The sequence below is a fragment of the Ostrinia furnacalis genome, unplaced genomic scaffold (assembly GCF_004193835.3).
Source record: "Ostrinia furnacalis isolate ACB-3 unplaced genomic scaffold, ASM419383v2 OfSCF2600, whole genome shotgun sequence".
NCBI classification, from domain to species: domain Eukaryota; kingdom Metazoa; phylum Arthropoda; class Insecta; order Lepidoptera; family Crambidae; genus Ostrinia; species Ostrinia furnacalis.
Window position 1 is genome coordinate 746,685 of NW_021132839.1, and position 18,406 is coordinate 765,090.

At 37.2% G+C, this 18,406-nt stretch overlaps 4 protein-coding genes across 5 annotated transcripts; 1 reads left to right on the plus strand and 3 right to left on the minus strand.

Moving 5' to 3' along the window:
* Positions 1–209: 209 nt before the first annotated feature.
* Positions 210–15,754, plus strand: LOC114355976 (uncharacterized). Its single transcript, XM_028309045.1, has 7 exons — positions 210–284; positions 315–1,873; positions 2,933–3,136; positions 3,625–3,902; positions 4,220–4,372; positions 12,822–13,878; positions 13,932–15,754. The coding sequence occupies exons 2-7, from the start codon at positions 373–375 to the stop codon at positions 15,110–15,112; spliced, it is 4,374 nt and encodes a 1,457-aa protein (XP_028164846.1). The 5' UTR covers positions 210–284; positions 315–372; the 3' UTR covers positions 15,113–15,754.
* LOC114355973 (UPF0587 protein GA18326-like) lies at positions 9,611–18,257 on the minus strand. 2 transcript variants are annotated; one of them, XM_028309042.1, is made up of 4 exons: positions 18,180–18,257; positions 10,600–10,846; positions 10,188–10,307; positions 9,617–9,776 (listed from the first exon to the last, which is right to left on the minus strand). In XM_028309042.1, exons 1-4 carry the CDS (start codon positions 18,180–18,182, stop codon positions 9,661–9,663), a joined length of 486 nt encoding a protein of 161 aa, XP_028164843.1. In that variant the 5' UTR covers positions 18,183–18,257; the 3' UTR covers positions 9,617–9,660. The 2 variants fall into 2 exon arrangements, with proteins under 2 accessions (XP_028164841.1, XP_028164843.1); XM_028309040.1 differs by lacking the exon at positions 18,180–18,257 and having other exon boundaries at positions 9,611–9,776; positions 10,600–10,933.
* On the minus strand, positions 11,144–11,676 carry LOC114355975 (ataxin-10-like). Its single transcript, XM_028309044.1, has 2 exons — positions 11,548–11,676; positions 11,144–11,348 (listed from the first exon to the last, which is right to left on the minus strand). The coding sequence occupies exons 1-2, from the start codon at positions 11,602–11,604 to the stop codon at positions 11,223–11,225; spliced, it is 183 nt and encodes a 60-aa protein (XP_028164845.1). The 5' UTR covers positions 11,605–11,676; the 3' UTR covers positions 11,144–11,222.
* LOC114355974 (UPF0587 protein GA18326) lies at positions 16,810–18,269 on the minus strand. Its single transcript, XM_028309043.1, has 3 exons — positions 17,933–18,269; positions 17,469–17,588; positions 16,810–16,963 (listed from the first exon to the last, which is right to left on the minus strand). Exons 1-3 carry the CDS (start codon positions 18,180–18,182, stop codon positions 16,848–16,850), a joined length of 486 nt encoding a protein of 161 aa, XP_028164844.1. The 5' UTR covers positions 18,183–18,269; the 3' UTR covers positions 16,810–16,847.
* Between the last annotated feature and the right edge of the window lie 137 nt (positions 18,270–18,406).

Consider the following 18,406-nt stretch of genomic DNA (forward strand, 5'->3'; position numbering starts at 1 on the left):
CGCAAATCTGTCAAATTACTATGAATTTTCGTTATAGTTCCAAAATACTGGACTGTCCTGTCGATGACATTGACAGTGGGGCGCCACCGTCAATACCGGATCGCTGGTTCAGATTTTTGCCATGTTGGAAACCATATAGTTGAACGATGGTAGCGCCCCCCTGTCATTGAGTTTGGCGGGACAGTTCAGCGTGGGTCATCTATAGTTCGTAATTTTGCCACTGATTTTATGTCATGTTTGTGAATGTCAAACTTGTCAAATTCAAATTTGAACTTGATCGTCGGTGTTGTGGATCATAGAGAAAAGTAATACATTGTTGTGGATTTTCTGTAACCGAAACAAAAGAATTAAATTAATTTAAAATCACTAAAAATGAGTTTATTAAGTGCTGTGTTACAAGAAGCTGACAATGCTACAAGTGAGGAGTTGAAAAAGCATTGTGATGCGCTTGTCCCTGTAGTAAAAGAACTGACGGAAAGGATCCAACTGTTATCGTTCGCTTTACAACAATATTTTACTGATACCTACATCACTTTTACTCTAACCAAGAGCTTAGAGCAGTTAAACTATAAAAACAGAAGAGCTAATATTATAAAGGATTACACTACCATAATCCACGATGTTGAAAATATGCGCACTAACTACGGTATGAAAGGTGAGGAGTTCATCAAAAGTTGTGATAAACTGAACAAGGATTTTAAACTTCTTAAAGATTTGTGCATCGTTGCTGAAAGCAAGAAGATTCTAGAAAAGGCAAACCATGATTTTGGTAGGTACAACTATAGCGATGCCATGTTAAGCATTAGAGAGCTACAGAACCAACTGAAAAACTTAAAATTTGGAGATAAACTACAAGAAGGACTCAAGAACTTGAAAGCCCAAGCTGAAAACCAATTAGCCTTATATGCAGCGCAATTGAGCACAGAATGGGAAGAAATCTTCCAGTGGACAGAGAAAAAGAATGTATACTACCTTACTTACTCTCTGTCTGTCCAACAAAGTGACCCAACTTTAATTCAAAAAATACTGAAAACCCTGTATTCTATTGAAAGGTTGAATGCAGAACTGGGTTTATTTTCTCACTTTTTTATAGATCAACTTTTACATAATGTTATCAGATATAACTGTGAAATATTTACCGAAGATGACATTGGTGCTATAGTGTTCAACATTAAAATAGATTTAAATGATCCCAAGAAGCCAAATTACCAGTCAATTTTCAATAATTTAACTGCAATCTTTGAATTCCTTGAATCGACACTCGGATCACAATTTGAGGGTGACCGTAAATTCATTGAAGTGTTTGCTGATTCCATCCGTGGGAAGTTCTTTGATAAGATTATAAAAGACTGTATTCAAAAGAAGCTGCCTTCGTGTAGCACTAGTTATAAGGCTTACACAGAAATTGTAGAGGAGCTAGATGTTTTCAACAAGTTCTTGATTGACCTCAAATTCGTGGACGCTGAGAAATCGCCACTGAATCAATATGTAAATGATACAGAATGCGTATTCTTTAATAAGAAATGCGATAAGTTATTGTCTGATGTCCGCGACCTTCTAATGGAGAGCATTCTGTGTTCTCCAATTGAGGTAGGCTCTACTACGTCTGCTGAGAACGAGTCTATTTTAGATGTGACAGATAAAGATAGTTTGTGGGACATAAACAAGCCTCTATTTCTGCCAAAATGTGTGATATCACAGAATGTGAGAAAGATAATGGCTCTTATTGTGGACCATTTGGAGGAAAGCGTGAAATTACCTGAGAAATACAGGCAAAAACTTGCAATGTACATAAAAGACGTTGCTGTTATGTACCAATGTATCGTCCCACAGAACTGTGAGACGTATTTAGAAAACAGTCCTTTAGAAATTGGTTAGTAAAAAATATAAAGGATAGTGCCAGGGTCTGGACCAAGTGCTGCCCAGAATCAACCCATAGTGCATTTTGTTCCTCAGGCCAATACTAATGTGTAAACCGAAGCGCACTGCAATCTATCCCTGGAGTTAAGAGAAAAAAAGAGTTTTGTTTTGAAATATTTACATATAAAATATCATCGATGTATACGTATTACGCATAAGATTTCGCGATTTTGGCATTAAATAACACTCGTTATGTTGAACTTAACCATACTGCATCCGTACACCTTACTTTAGTACGATTTCGACATTATTTATAAGCGATCTAGCGCTGTTGCAATAGTTTGGTTAGTTGACAGAAATCATTATTTTCAAAATGAAGCAAGAAGTTTTAGTTCTCTATCCTTGCGAAAAATCAATTTATTGGTGTATTAAAATCGATTATTAAAGTTACTGTAAGCTGAAACTTCTTGCTCCATTTTGGAAATAATTAATTTCGGTCAACTAACCAAACTACTGCAACAGCGCTTGATCGCTTATAAATAATGTCGAAGTCGTACTAAAGTAAGGTGTACGGATGCAGTATGGTTAAGTTCAACATAGCGAGTGTTATTTAATGCCAAAATTGCGCAATCTTATGCGTAGTTGGTATACATCGATGATATTTTGTATGTAAATAAATCCAAACAAAACTCTTTTTTTCTCTTAACTCCAGGGATAGATTTCAGTGCGCTCCGGTTTACAAATTAGTATTGGCCTGAGGAACAAAATGCACTATAGTTTCATTCTGGGCAGCACTTGGTCCAACTTCCATACATGGATTGGCACTGTCCTTTACTACTAAAGCTATGACTTGATAATGATTATTTAATCTATGTTTCTTTGAATTTGTTTCACATTGCTCAACTTGCACAGCTGACTGTAACTTGATTTTTTAATGTGACTTCAACTTAAGGCCTAGTTCACCAGATATCTGGCAGATAAAGGATCTTTATTGTTGTCTCTGCCTTTCTGAATCTTTACCAGGCTCCATTGAAACTGATCTCCATTCAACACAACATTCCTGCTTCCACAGCGCTATTTTTCAACAACTGCTTCTACCTTGCGCACGGTCTACTCGGGCCGCCATGGAAGGCCTCGCTTCCGGAACCGCTGGCTGACCTACTGGCTACTCTGCTGCTGGACAGCATCCAGGACTTGAGGGTGTTAGCGCTGGAGAAAATGTCCTTGTACCTCCAGAAACAGAAGAATAAGATTGTGGAAACTGTGGAGTGTAGGGGTAAGTTGCATACCTATTTATTATTAGAGTTTATCTACATGTGAATGAGGAGTAGTGACCACGGACTATGGGCAGGCCCTCCACTAGGTGAACCGACGATCTGGTGAAGGGGAAGTACCAGCGCAGGACCGGTCGTTGAGGAAATCCTTGGGGGAGGCATGTGTCCAGCTGTGAACGTCATTTGGCTGAAACATATAAAACGAACTACATGTGAATATGAACAACTTTTTAAGGATCTAATAGTAAAACTACCAACAAGTAAGGTTTTTTCCTTGATTTTAGAACCTATAGTACTTATTATTATTCTGTGCTATAACTCTGTAAAATTTTTGTAGCTTTTTAGCACCACCTACTCAAATTCTCTGTTTTGCTCAAGGTCAGCTGGTAGAGAATGCCTTATGGCATTAAGCTCGCCTTTTTGTACGGAACATTCTTATGAGTGTGCAATAAAGTCTTTAAATAAATAAAATAAACTGAAACTTTCTTAGGACCCCCAGACGCGCAACCCTGGAGCCAAGACCGCTACGAACAGTTCGACACAGCAGTCAACGATGCCGTGCTCCTACTAAAAACCTTGAGGAACGCCTGGCAACATATCCTGCCTCCTCGCATGTATGAGAAGTCTCTCTGCGCGTTGATCCAGACCCTGTGCCAATCAGTGTTGATAAGAGTTTTTGCTGATACTAAACCTATTTCGGAAGAGTTGGTTTACATGATGGCAGTTCGGCTTGAAGAAACTATTAAGGATATTGCGGGACTGTTTGAGGTAAGATTATTATTTATTGGCAAGTAATCCACATTCCTTGTTTATTTAATGTACTTTGTGTATTAAAAGTTAGTTCATAACCAGATAAACAGATAATGTCTTGCAATAATCTCCAAACTTAAATTGTTTGGGACATTCCATGTTGTACGCAAAGTAATGTGTCGGAATTTTACAGGAATAACACTGTATTTCTTTTATCTACCTACCGCCTACCTTACTAAACCACCGAAATTGTATCGTGTCTTTTGTTTATTTCCTTTTGTGTGGTGTGCAATAAAGTATTTATCTATCTATGTAATACTCTCCCATACTTCCAGGAGCCAATCCCCTTCGAGAGCAAGATAGACGTCTGGAGTAAGTTCACCAAGCTGCCACAACTCCTCAAAGCCCAACTGCTAGAGTTATCATCTCTATGGTCACGGGACGTGGAGCTTCCTCTACGCTACTCCTGCGAGGAGATACGCCAGCTCGTCAAGATGAGGTTCCCTGATGACAAGTACCGGCTGAAGATCTTAAAGGAGATCCAGTGATGATACAAACCTCTTTTACAGTATGTATTGTAAATATTATTTTGAAGACTTTATATTAAACCTTTTTGTTACATGTGAAATTATTTTTTTATTAGTAGTCTAGAATCTAGATAGTGCTTAATCTCGTACGGAAAAGTCGTAACTCCAAAGTAAGGTAACAGTCATGTACAGGGTGTTCCAAAATAAACACGCATAATTCACACTGCCACTGAGGCAGCAGGGCCTAAGACGCATTGAACAACCCTCCTAATGTCTTTTTTTTTCTCTTTATTTGGGACAACAAACAGTTACATTGAGGGCTTATGTACTAAATCTTAATAATTTGAAAATTTTGTAACAATGCAACCAGCACCATTGTCCACAGATAGGATCTAAAGTAGTAAATTGCAGAGCTTAAACAAAATTAAACTATTACTTCCTTAATGTGTAAATGTCCATTAAAAAAATAACTAAAAGTGGTTAAATTAGGCATGCTATTTACAATACACTAAAAACATAGCGAATAACTGAGTAGGTTCCTAAAGTAATGGATTGGATGAATGATAAAGAATATTTTTCAGTTCTATGATTAAATTACGTATGAAAATCCACCCAAAGTGGTTTTAAAACGAATAGGTACATACCTATTCGTTTTAAAACCACTTTGGGTGGATTGTTTTAATAGTCTTTTAATCAACTAAAAACGTCGTCGTTAATAAAAAAAAATACAATAATAAATAAAACGAAAATTACCCAATCTGACTGATTGTCATTGCAATAAAGGCGGCTGAGGAGTTGTTTGGTGCAAATTAATATTTTCTATTCACGTTGCGTGAACAAATAACCATTAAAATTTAATACCTTATATGAATCACAGGTAACTTATACGCGCCACCATATTTAGTCAATTATCTAATAAGGTGCTATAAACGAATAATTAAAGTTAATATTTCTGTATCAACGTAATATGGCGTGCAGTAATAATTTACGCGATAATGTAAAAATGTTCGCAAAAACACTCCGTCCGCCGCCGGCGATCGCTTTCTTAGCTAATATGCTTGATTTTAAATTATGATGCCGTTCTTGTACGAGCCATAGACTGCTAGTACCGCGTCTTTCATTCGCTCGTTTCAGCCAAATGACGTCTACTGCTAGACGAAGGATTTTCGACCGGTCCTCTGGGTCTAGACAAAGTGCAAATTATAATCGCAAACCAGTCGAAAAGTGGTCGAAAAGCCCCTTTTTTGTATGGAGTTTTGACGGATTCGATTTTCGATTCGATCAAAAAGTGCGTTTTGTCTAGGGGGGCTGAGCTGTCTGCATCCAGTTTGTTCTCTTTACCGAATAGCGAAGTCTTTACTTACCAAATATCTTTAATTATTGACTTTTGTCTGTGCTTGAGATTAATTCGAGTTTTGTGGTTCATTTTGTAACACAGGCTACATAGTTTAGTGGTTCGCTTGAGTAGATACGGTTGCGAGTTCGAATTCCGCCAGCGGGAAAAGTTTTATGTGTGACTTGATGTAGGTCTAGATAGGTTCTCTTCTCTATGTATCTTATTTAAACAGTTTTATTGTTATTTAAACGACTAGATTATGTTATAGGTAGTATAGATACGTGATTTATGTTATAGAGTAGTAACAAATGTATGTGCTTGTTGGTAAATGTAAATGTTTTATAATATTTTAAGGCATTAGAAATATTTTCTAATAAATCAAGTTGTCCTGTAATCCAAGCCTGTATAAATGCAGCTGCATTTACATAATGTACTCAAGTAAATTAATTTAAAGACAGCTCATAAAATAAATGCCAAGACAACACAATTAGTATAATTGATGAAAATAAGTTATTGTTTATTTAATTTCAATAAATTTTACACGGAATCTTGCTTTAAAATGATTGGAATTTACCGTTTAATATGACTTTATTGTTCTAAACGGACAATATTTTTGTAACAATATACTTATAGTAGGTAATTATAAACTGTATATGGACAAAACTACTTAGACACAAATTATACTTATTTACCATTTAAAATGCTATGAAAGACAGTAATACTTGTGTTTACGATAGTTTAGCTTGAAGGCTATTTTTCACCGCCTCGCGTGTTTGTTGTGTTGCGCAAACTCTCACGCATGGCCGTGCGGAAGAACGGAAATAGGGAAATGTGCTCTTACACGGGGTGTTGTTTTTGTATCTTTTATAGGGAAGTTCTAGCTAGGCTATAGTATTTATAACAAGGGCCCATTAAAATATCGGACCATTTAAATTAACCATTCTTGATGATGTTCACTGAAAACCAGTGTCGTGGCTTCCCTCACCGGGGGCCACGGCATATGCTGAGCTGAGTGGGGTCCCATTGCGATGGGCATCGCTGTGCGACAGGGTGGCACTGCTTAGTTTACTTGCTCATTCATTGTATGTTTTATGTCACCTCTATGTCTTATTTGCTTTTTTTTATTTTACCACTTTTGTCTTTTGTGATGTCCATGGCAATAAATGTTTCTTTCTTTCTTTCTGATGTTTTAAATTGTATTTTTGCGTGTTATGTTCTTTACAAAATAGTGCAAACCGAAGTTCAAGTAGTTTTGAACATTCTGTGTCTAAAACATGTTAGGTTTTTGAGCATTGATATGAGTAACTTTTTCCAATTTATTGATTTGATACTGAAACGATTGGTTAGAACAATTTAGCTAAACTGAGTTAGAATCGTCGATTGAGTGTCATGGAATCGTATGTATTTCATAATACCACCCTTTAGAGTTTCTTCACCCAGAATATCTGCTGTTTCAAAAAAGATCAGCCTGTAGTGCATATAGCGTTTATTTATTCAGTTTTTCTAATACACATCGTCTGTTGGATAACGAAGGATTGGGCGATCAGAATCCAGCGTTAGGTAAGGGCGTTGCGTAGTTATTCGTCGAAAAGGAAATGAAATCACCGCAATAGGCCCACATAAAAGTTATTTGGAAAATCTTACCTAAACGTTGGTAATCGATGTTATATCGAATGATATATTATTTATTGTAACCTGTTGAAATTCAGATCAGCTCATTGCAGAATCTATTTACAGTTTCCATAATGTTGTATTTACTTTAGCTGAACTCAAAATTTACTAGAGTTAGTTATCGATATTACATAAGACAATAATAAATATTAGTAAAACAAATAAGTCCTATTTAATAAGACTTATGTAAGTAGGTAATATTAATTTTAACGATAATTGAATCTGATTTAGTGTATCGCATCAAGTTTTGATTAAGTAAATAATTAATCCTGTCAATAAACCTATTTACTCGTCGATTTATTATGAAACATTTACACAAAGTAGAACGCTTATTTATTGAAATTAATACAACGAATTAAAAACGCTGGAATGAAATGAAGTTCTTACAATACATTATGTACCAATTCCAGAAAAATCTATCACAAATGTTTTATTTACCTAGCGATATGGTATGAGTCTGTGTTTAAAATAATTACCAAACCCTATTACTGCTTCAAAATCTACAATCAGTGAAGAAATCAATCATTTAATAATGAGGTCAAACTTTAGGGCCTAAGGTTAATCACAAGTACAACAACAGAAATTACATAATTATCTTTATGTAATTCCTTGACAATATTGGGTTATTTGTCGATTAGCGCTCGTGTGATGATACTCCTTTGAGTAAGGTATCCTTTGGTTTCAGACTCAGTCAATTTAAATATGTTTAAATATGGTAAGGTTAGGGGAAGAATTATTAGAACATTCGGTAAATTGGCCTTGGCAGAGAAAGTGGCGTCCCGAAACCCAGCCACCCATTACGCGAATGCTATATAAGTGAGTGGCGCTTCCTCCGGCCCTCAATACGTACGTTTCATGCCAGTGACCGGCCGCCGATGCCCACTATGCAACACCTTTCGGTAGGTACCTCAGCTGAAAAACGCGGGAAAGCTCGGAAGCGCGGGAATTTTCGCCGCCATTTTTGAACGTCAATTTTTTCGTTTTTTTTCCGGAGTGCTGTGATTGTGGCCAGTGATAAATCAAGTGAAAAGTGATTTGTGATGATAACAGTGATAATACGGATGTGTTTACTGTGAAAATGGACTGTGAGTAGACAGCTAATAGGAACCAAAACTTTGGAGAACTTTCTGCTAATGGTTTCCAAGTGATTTATACAAGTTTTACAGTGACTTCAAATTCAAATTGTTTTTGTAATGGANGTGTTCATTAGTTTTCTAACTTTATAATAATGTAAAGAGACGGCATGCAATTCGATTGTGTCAATTTCATCTTATGTAAGACAAACAAAAATTGGGAATAGCATTTTTCTTCCTTAGTTAATCGCTTCTGAGGATGACCGGAAGACAAATTAATTTTATTAAGACTGCAATGTATTATAAACTAAAATAATAACATTAATAACAAAATAACATAAAAAATATGATAAACCTTTCGTTTGTAATTTTTTTTTGCGGATTATGCGTTCATAAATAGATCACCTAAATGAATATGGCGAGGATTGAAATCAACACCCTGTATGTATACGCAATTGGCGCGTAATAGTTTGATTATTATTTATGTTAAATTACGTCTACCAAATGTTATGTTATTGATAAGTAACCGACCGGTTATTGAGGGGCGATTCTCTAATGACGGCACAAGGAAGCGCGCTTGAAATCGTTACAGACCACTTGGCGCGGCGGTAAGTATACGCACATTTCTTTCAATTAAAACGATTGACGTTTCTCTTTGGCTAAGGATTATTCCAGAAAGAATTTATGGGGTGGTGACGAAAGTCGGTATTCGCGTTACTTTATCCCGTAATCCTACTAATATTATAAATGCAAAAGTTTGGATGTCTGGATGATTATTACTCTTTCATGCAAAAACTACTTAACGGATTTTGATGAAACTTTACAGTATTATTGTTTATAACCGTTCCAAGGATATTTATTATAGTAATATTGTAATTAATCAAGTGTTAGGTAATCTATATTTGACAGGACCAGACAAATAAAAAGTTCTAAACTATAAGCTAATTAACATGTAACAGTATCTAGACAGATATAATTTTATAATAGATATAACGTATTTAATAATTATGTTTAAATAAAGTTTATAATTGCATATAACAGTCAGTCAGTCAAATGATTGATTGTGTGAATTTATAAAAATACAAAGCAAATAGATACTTAACATAATTTATTATTAAATATTTCAATAAATGTATTTCACAAATGCAATAATAAAAATAAACTTAATATTACTTGACTTTGATGAATTGCCACTCAAGTTCATACACACCAACTGAGGTTTGGTTCTTTTCATCATAATCAGCCCATTCTTTTTCACTCAAATCCACATCTTCAAACTTTTTGCCTGGAAAAAAAACATTAATTTCTATAAATGCAAAGAAACATCCACATAAATAAGTAATTTAATGAAATATTATTTTACAAAAAATTATAGAAAAGTAGTATAGAAAAAGCAATTAGCAAAACTATACAATGTATTTTCTTTCTGGGTGTAATTTCATCTGTTTTTCAAAACATTGTATCATAAATTATTGTAAGAGGGTGGAATTAGTAAAGTAAGTAAACATTTATTTGCCACACACAAAGTCACATATATTGTTCAACAAAATTACATAATGAAATATTTAACATGCACATACAAAATAAAATATTGAAGGTGAATTAATGCTAAAAGCATTCACTGCCAGTCAACTTTTAGGTCATGCAGAGATATTAAGTATATGAGTAGTTATTGAAAGAAACATTAAGCAGTTACCATCATTCTCAGCCTCGGCAATCCATCCTGACTTGGGTTCAAAGTCGATAGGTTCTACTCCTCTGCAGTCAAACATCACAATGGTTTTGAACTTGTTTGCATCGTCACTTGTGAATACACCTGAAAAATTGCACAGTGCCTTTTTGAAATACTACTTTTACTAGGTTTGGCTTAATAAATAAGGAGTTAGGTAACAAGTAATAAGAGGTAGGAAGAGGTTCAAAAAAAGATAGGTACATCAAAATATCCTTGTTTTTAATTTTTACCCAGATGTCTTCCAACATTTTATTCTTTAATTACTTATCATTAACATATATGTTAGGTTTTGAGGATCTCCTTCTAATTAACTGACTGCGGGTCTCTTTATCACATACATAATTTATTTACGAAAACATAACCTCTAATTCCTTACCGTTGGTTCCCTCAATAATATCCATGCTATTTTCCCTCGAGCACAGTTTACATTTTATCAGCAGATGGGTCTCGGACCTATTATGCTTTAGCGGCACCTTGTCTGCTTCTGTGAGGTCGTGGAACTTGCCAGATGTCTCCCCACAGTAGCTACACCGCAGTTTCAGAAACCATTGGTAGTGAGGATGGTTGGTGTACAGCTTATCTATACATTCGAGTGTCGCCTTGATCTGCAGAGCTATTTTGACCATTTTGAAGCCGTATTTTCACAGGATTTGGGGAAATAAACACGCAGAAATTCAGCACAACAAACGAAATGTCAGACTTTGACAACGTCAAAAGGTCATCACCCCCTCCGTTCAGAAATTCTACTTCCGAAATAATAACGGTTACCGTTACTCAATACCGTTAATCGTGACTGAAGTGCACTTTTAGAAGAATACTGAGACAAATCAAAAATTAAAAAAACTAGCACGACTTGAGGATTTTAGAATAATAATTACGCCTTATGTAATTTATGAATATTTGTGTATTGGCATTTCTAATAATAAATTACATGATTTCCTGGTATAAGCAGATATGTATAATATTAACAACGTAGGCATATACATATTTATGACTGACTTAGCTCCTTGGCAGCGGGACGACCTTTATCGAATTGCCCTGGGAATCGGTGTGGAGGGTGAGACCCATCTCTTGCAGCACTTCGTTGTCCACTGGACCTTGCAACGTCATTTTAGAAATGACTTCCTGGAAACCCAGAACAGATACTAAATTATTATAAGTTACACGCTAATCAAACACTGATTATTATGCAATCAATAAGATTAAGATTCTAATATAAAACGTCAGCAATTTACTGGTGTTCATAAGAAAGCAGCAAATCCTAATTTCGATAGGGTAATTTAGCACATTAGGTTATTGTAATAAATTAAGAATTATAGCTTACCTGATTTTCTGGACAGTTTTCGCATAAGTTCCGGACAGCGAATATGACCCATTGCATGATTACTGTTAATATTTAAAATGTAAGGAAACAATTTAGTCATAATAATTTAAGAGTAGCAGTATTTTCGACAATGTGTAGTACATAAATGAGCTTAAAAAGTATAGGTGGCCATGTAAGTGGAAGAGGGTTCTATATTGGCTCACATAAAATTCTAAATCCTATTCTTTGTCTTACTACCGATTTGTGTTCATAATAATCTCTCTTCATAATTTTATTTTTCATACTTTTTTTATTCATACATTTTTATTACTACCATCGGAGCTCATAACAGTTAGTAATCATAATTTTTTTATCAATACTGTTACTACCAAGAACCATTTAAAATACATAATTTTTATTTTCAGATCTTTTTTCTTCATAACATTCATTGATCATATTGTTTTAATTAATAATGTTGTTACTAAGAACATACTTCAACTCATAATGTTGTTGTTCAGAATAATTTACTTTATAACAGACATACTCGTATCTTTAAAAAAATCATATATAATTTAATAGAGTAGATAAGCATGCAGAGCATGCAGCATGAAAGCAAGCATGCAGCATGCATTGGTATCTCCTCGTCTCCGGCGCTGCGGGATGTGCAGCCCTTCCGCCCTTGCGTAACGAGGCTCAGGCACCCACGCTTGCTTCCGCAGCTTCGGCTTTTTGGATCGCCATCGGCGCCTTCGGCGCCTCGGCGACCAGCCTCAGCCGCTCCAGCTCACCCGGGCTCATCATTATCGGAACTCAGTATTTACTAGGAAGCCACCCAAATATGCTCCCACCACACCCCCATACTTATTCATTGACTTCTTTCCATCCAATATGGACGCGGAAGGTCGCGTGTCGACTGCGCGTGCGCACAAAAACGCAAGCGACGTAAATCGCTGGGAACTCCACAACACCTACGTTTGTAAATTAATTTTACACTTTTTCTGACGAGTAAATCACTTTTTCCGCACTCGGACTCGCTGTATTGGAAAACGTAGAACTATGCGCGGTAGCTAACTATACACATCGTTGAAATGCTAGTATAACATAATTACTTGTTGAATATTGCCATATAATATCAAGCGATTTAAACGATTTAATGTTTTATTGCTTTTAACGTTTTCATTTTTTGTTGGTATAATAATACGAAATCGTGTTAAAATAACATTAGTGGCGATTTTACGTTGTAAATAATATTTACCTTTTTATTTCGAAAACTATTTTAAAATTTCCTTTTCCAGACGGCATTCCTGATCATCGCGTTAGTGATCGTCGTCAATGCAGGACCAGGCGTGGCGAATCAGAATGACAGCGAACCCAAGTTTGACCAAATCGCCGAGGAGACGAATAATAAAAACGCTTTAACAATCATAGACGGCCCAAAGTACGTAGCCAAGCCCGAACCGACTCAGCCACCAGTAAGGACCAACGGCCATGATCACAAACCGGAGCAGCGCCCGCCGAGCAAGCCGCCGATTCATCCCGAAAAACCACCGCAGAAATACTATGTCGATATCTCTCGGCCTTACTACGGCCCCGTGCAGAAACATCCCCCATCCAGGCCCCAATACTCACAACCGCTAAAACTATATCCACCACCGAACGCGATTTACAACTACCCGAAAGTTATCCCTCTACCACCACACCACAAGAAAACTTACTACACCAAACAACAGGCCCGACCCATAATCTATAACAAACCACCGCCAATTCCTCCAAACAACAAAACGGTGATCGTAAAAAGTCCGAAATTCAGTTTGCCAGTTCAAACCATCACTGGAGTGCGAACGGACTTCGTTAAGCCGCCGAGACCCAACGTGACGACACCCACCACAGTTGGGACTACGACTACCACAAAGCGACCGCTCAGAACAAAGAGAATCTGGCCGAAAAAAATTCTCGATAAAATGAATGCGACGTTAAATAAAACAAAATCGACTAATGACACGACACCGACTAACAGATCCGACATCACTGAACATGACTCATCTCCTAGCGCGAGCGTGACGAGGATCCGATACGTGTTTAAGAACGACACTTCCCCGACCACTGCTGCCCCGCGCCGCGTGTACCGTCCCGTCACCAGGATTCCCAAAGTAAGGGCCACCACTCCCTTCTACAACTACACCACGTTCGAACCTAACGATTGGATACCCATCGTCCCGCCACACTACTATCGCGGCAGGAAGCCGAAACAGACTCCCATAAGTAGACGATCAGACGTCACCGGCCCCGAGCAATCTCACTTGACTAAACGAATGCTTTACTTACAATCGTTTGGACTGATCCCCGTGCAAAATTTACAACAAAATTTGCAGCAAAATTTACAACAAATTTCCAGCAAAATTCACAATCTCAAGCGCCCGAAATGTCGAGAAAAAAAATGGTATATTTTAAGAAGAAGCGCCAATTGAACCCTTATTATTCTGGTTACAGCGAGAAGCCAGGTGCGCAGCCGCACTTTGTGCATGAGGACCTCCACGGGGAAGCGAGCCGCGTCCACGTGCACCAGCCGCGGGTCGTGACGAAGATCAAGCATCACCACCACCACCATCATCACAGATACATCAAAACGGTTGAAAAACCGGTCAAAGTTCCGTACAAAGTGGAGGTGCCGAAGCCGTACGCGGTCGCTATAGAGAAGAAGGTGCCGGTGCCCGTCGACAAGATAAAGATAGTTGAGAAGCCGGTGCCGTACGCCGTCACGGTGGAGAAGAAGGTGCCGGTCCCGATCGCGATCAAGGTGCCGCACCCGGTGCCGTACAAGGTCGTGGAAAAGGAGTACGTGCCCAAGCCCTACCCGGTGGTGCAGCAGGTGCCGGTGCTGAAGCACGTGGAGGTCAAGGTGCCGCAGCCCGTGCCCGTGCCAGTAGAGAAACGCGTGCCCTACCCGGTGGAGGTCCGCGTGCCCGTCGACCGCCCCGTGCCCGTGCCCGTCCCCGTCGAAAAACAAGTGCCCTACCCCGTGCCCGTCAAAGTCTTCGTGCCCCAACCCTACCCCATCGAAACAAAAGTCCCCTACCCCATCCAAGTCCGGGTCAAGGAACCCTACGAAGTCGTCAAGCACGTGCCCTACCGAGTGCCCTATCCCAAACCCTTCACGATCAAGGTGCCCCAACCTATTCCCTACACGGTCGAAAAGAAAGTTCCGTACCCGATCGAAATCGAGAAGAAGGTGCCGTACCCGGTCGAAGTTTTGGTCCCGCAGAAGGTGGAGGTGGAGAGAAAAGTACCGGTGTACATTCCGAAACCTTATCCGGTAGAGAAGAAAGTGCCTTATCCTGTCAAAGTGCCGTATCCCGTGAAGGTGCCGGTGCGAGTGCCGGTCGAGGTGCCCGTGTACGTCAACCACCCGTCGTACTACCAGGAGCAACACGAACACGACGAATACGACAGGAGCGCGGTGACGCCTCACGGCAACGCCGCCTACGACTTCCACTCCCGATCCGACAAAGATGCAGCAGAATCAGAAAACGTTACAGTCACCGTTACGACCACGCCGACGCCAATTAGCACCACGCCTAGCTCTTGAACAATATTTATTGGATTATTGTTTTTGTAAATACTTATTCAGTAATTTTTAATAAGTGGCAGTTAGGAGTTACAGGACAATATTTAGTACCTTATAGCATAATCTGTAAGTTATTGACGTGTGAATGTGTGGGAGTTGACCACGAATCGAGTAAATGAATGCTACTGTGATAATTTTTGTTTTCATTCATCTTCTATGATAGGTAATGTCAATGTAAATGTAGGTAATTGTAATTTAATTTGCAATAAAAATGTCACAAATTCTACCTGCAGTGTGCGATTTCTCGCGCGTTCTTAGAAGATCACATCAGCAAGATGTGAAGTTTGGAGATTATTAACAGAACTAAGTATTAGGCATTTCTGTGTGCATCTATTGACTTCAAATAAATTGTTACACGGACTTCCTCGAGCTACATCGAAGGTCTTATGATGTCAGACATCGGTGTTTCCTCAGATTGAACTCTAACAAAAAGATCACTTACACGCGTCCAGAAGAAATGAAACGAACCGACTCAACAATTAGTGCAAGTGACTTCTAGCGGCAAATTATACGGCGCCGTGTCACTCACCCCGCGAGACGCGGCGAATGATTAATTGCTTTCGCTAATAAGGTAATGTGTTCATTAGTTTTCTAACTTAATAATAATGTAAAGAGACGGCATGCAATCGATTGTGTCAATTTCATCTTATGTAAGACAAACAAAAATTGGGAATAGCATTTTTCTTCCTTAGTTAATCGCTTCTGAGGATGAGCGGAAGACAAATTAATTTTATTAAGACTGCAATGTATTATAAACTAAAATAATAACATTAATAAGAAAATAACATAAAAAATATGATAAACCTTTCGTTTGTAATTTTTTTTTGTGGATAATGCGTTCATACATATAAGTCATAAATAGATCATCTAAATAAATATGGCGAGGATTGAAATCAACATCCTGTGTGTATGTATACGCAATTGGCGCGTAATAGTTTTATTATTATTTATGTTAAATTACGTCTACCAAATGTTATGTTATTGATAAGTAACCGACCGGTTATTGAGGGGCGATTCTCTAATGACGGCACAAGGAAGCGCGCTTGAAATCGTTACAGACCACTTGGCGCGGTGGTAAGTATACGCACATTTCTTTCAATTAAAACGATTGACGTTTCTCTTTGGCTAAGGATTATTCCAGAAAGAATTTATGGGGTGGTGATAAAGTCGGTATTTGCGTTACTTCATCCCGTAAGGTTACATGTATGTATCTTATAGAAGCACGCGGAAATCGCTTTTCCTAGGGGTAGATGGATAGGCCCAAGGAGCTAGCCTAATAAAAAAAATATCGTATTATTTTCGTATATGTTACAACTTAGTCCCACGACATAAGCTGATGTTGCCTGTGTATAGCGATAGAGAAACAAGATAATTTAATAATAGTGTATTTGAAAGAATATTTAATTTTATGAATCAAATGTTTTAATCCATACTTGACAGGACCACATGAATAAAAAGTTCTAAACTAAGTTAACATGTAACAATATCTAGACAGATAATTTCATAATAGAAATTATAATGTATTGTATTTAATAATTATGTTTAAATAAAGTTTATAATTGCATATAACAGTCAGTCAAATGATTGATTGTGTGTATTTATAAAAATACAAAGCAAATAGATACTTAACGTAATTTATTATTAAATATTTCATTAAATGTATTTCACAAATGCAATAATAAAAATGAACTTAATATTACTTGACTTTGATGAATTGCCACTCGAGTTCATACACACCAACTGAGGTTTGGTTCTTTTCATCATAGTCAGCCCATTCTTTTTCACTTAAATCCACATCTTCAAACTTTTTGCCTGGAAAAATAGAATAATTTCTGTAAATACAAAAATTCTTCCATATAACTCTGATAAAAAACTGCTTTTAAGATAGTTAAATAATAAATATTTTAATGAAATAATATTTTATTTTACAAAAATATAAACAAAAGCAGTGTTGAAAAAGTTACTATCACATCTATGCTGTTTGCCATAGTGTACATAATTTGATCTATTTATTTATTTAAAAACTGTTACAAAAAATACTATAAAAATGTGGACTTAATGCTAAAAGCATTCACTGCCAGTTCACCTTTGTATCATGCAAAGATGAATTTATTTATTTGGAAACTGTATTATGTTACAGAGTAGTTTATTACATAACTCTAGCTATTTACAGTCTCACAGCTAATATAAGTCTGTAGAAGTAACAGGATAAAATGTTCTTAGGTTCCATCAATTATCAAAAATCAAAATCAAAAATATTTATTCAGTTTAGACCACAAGTGGCACTTATGATTATCATGTAAAAATGAGCAGGTACCATCATTTTCTGCCTCAGCAATCCATCCGGACTTAGGTTCAAAGTCGATGGGCTCCACTCCTCTGCAGTCAAATATCACAATTGTTTTGAACTTGTTTGCATCGTCACTTGTGAATACACCTGAAAAATTACAGACAGTGCTTATTTATAAGACAATTTTACTAGATTTGGCTTAATAAATAAGGAGCATAGGTGAGGTGGCAAGAAATACGATAAAGATTGATTAGTAAGAAGAGGTTCAAAAACAAAGATACATCAAAATATTCTTGTTTTTATTTTTTAACCAGGATGTCTTCCAACATTTTATTATTTAATTACTTATAATTTTTATTGTTATAATACGTACATGACTATTATCTTTAGGTTCTTAGAATCTCCTTCGAATTCACTTAACAATGATTGCCGGTCTCTTTATCACATACATAATTTTATTTACTTATAAAAACAACCTAAAATTCACTTACCGTTGGTTCCTTCAATAATATCCATGCTATTTTCCCTCGAGCATAGTTTACATTTTATCAGCAGATGTGTCTCGGACCTGTTGTGCTTTAGCGGCACCTTGTCTGCTTCTGTGAGGTCGTGGAACTTGCCAGAAGTCTCCCCACAGTAGCTACACCGCAGTTTCAGAAACCACTGGTAGTGAGGATGGTTGGTGTACAGCTTATCTATACATTCGAGTGTCGCCTTGATCTGCAGAGCTATTTTGACCATTTTGAAGGCGTATTTTCACAGGATTTGGGGAAATAAAAAATAAACACGCAGAAATACAGCTGATTAATACAGCACAACAAACGAAATGTCAAACTGACAATGTCAATAGGTCATTCCCCTTTCGTTCAGAAATTTTACTTCCAAATAACGGTTTCTGTTACTCAATACCGTTAATCTAGTAACAGAAAGTGCACTTTTTGGACAATACTGAGACACATCAAAAA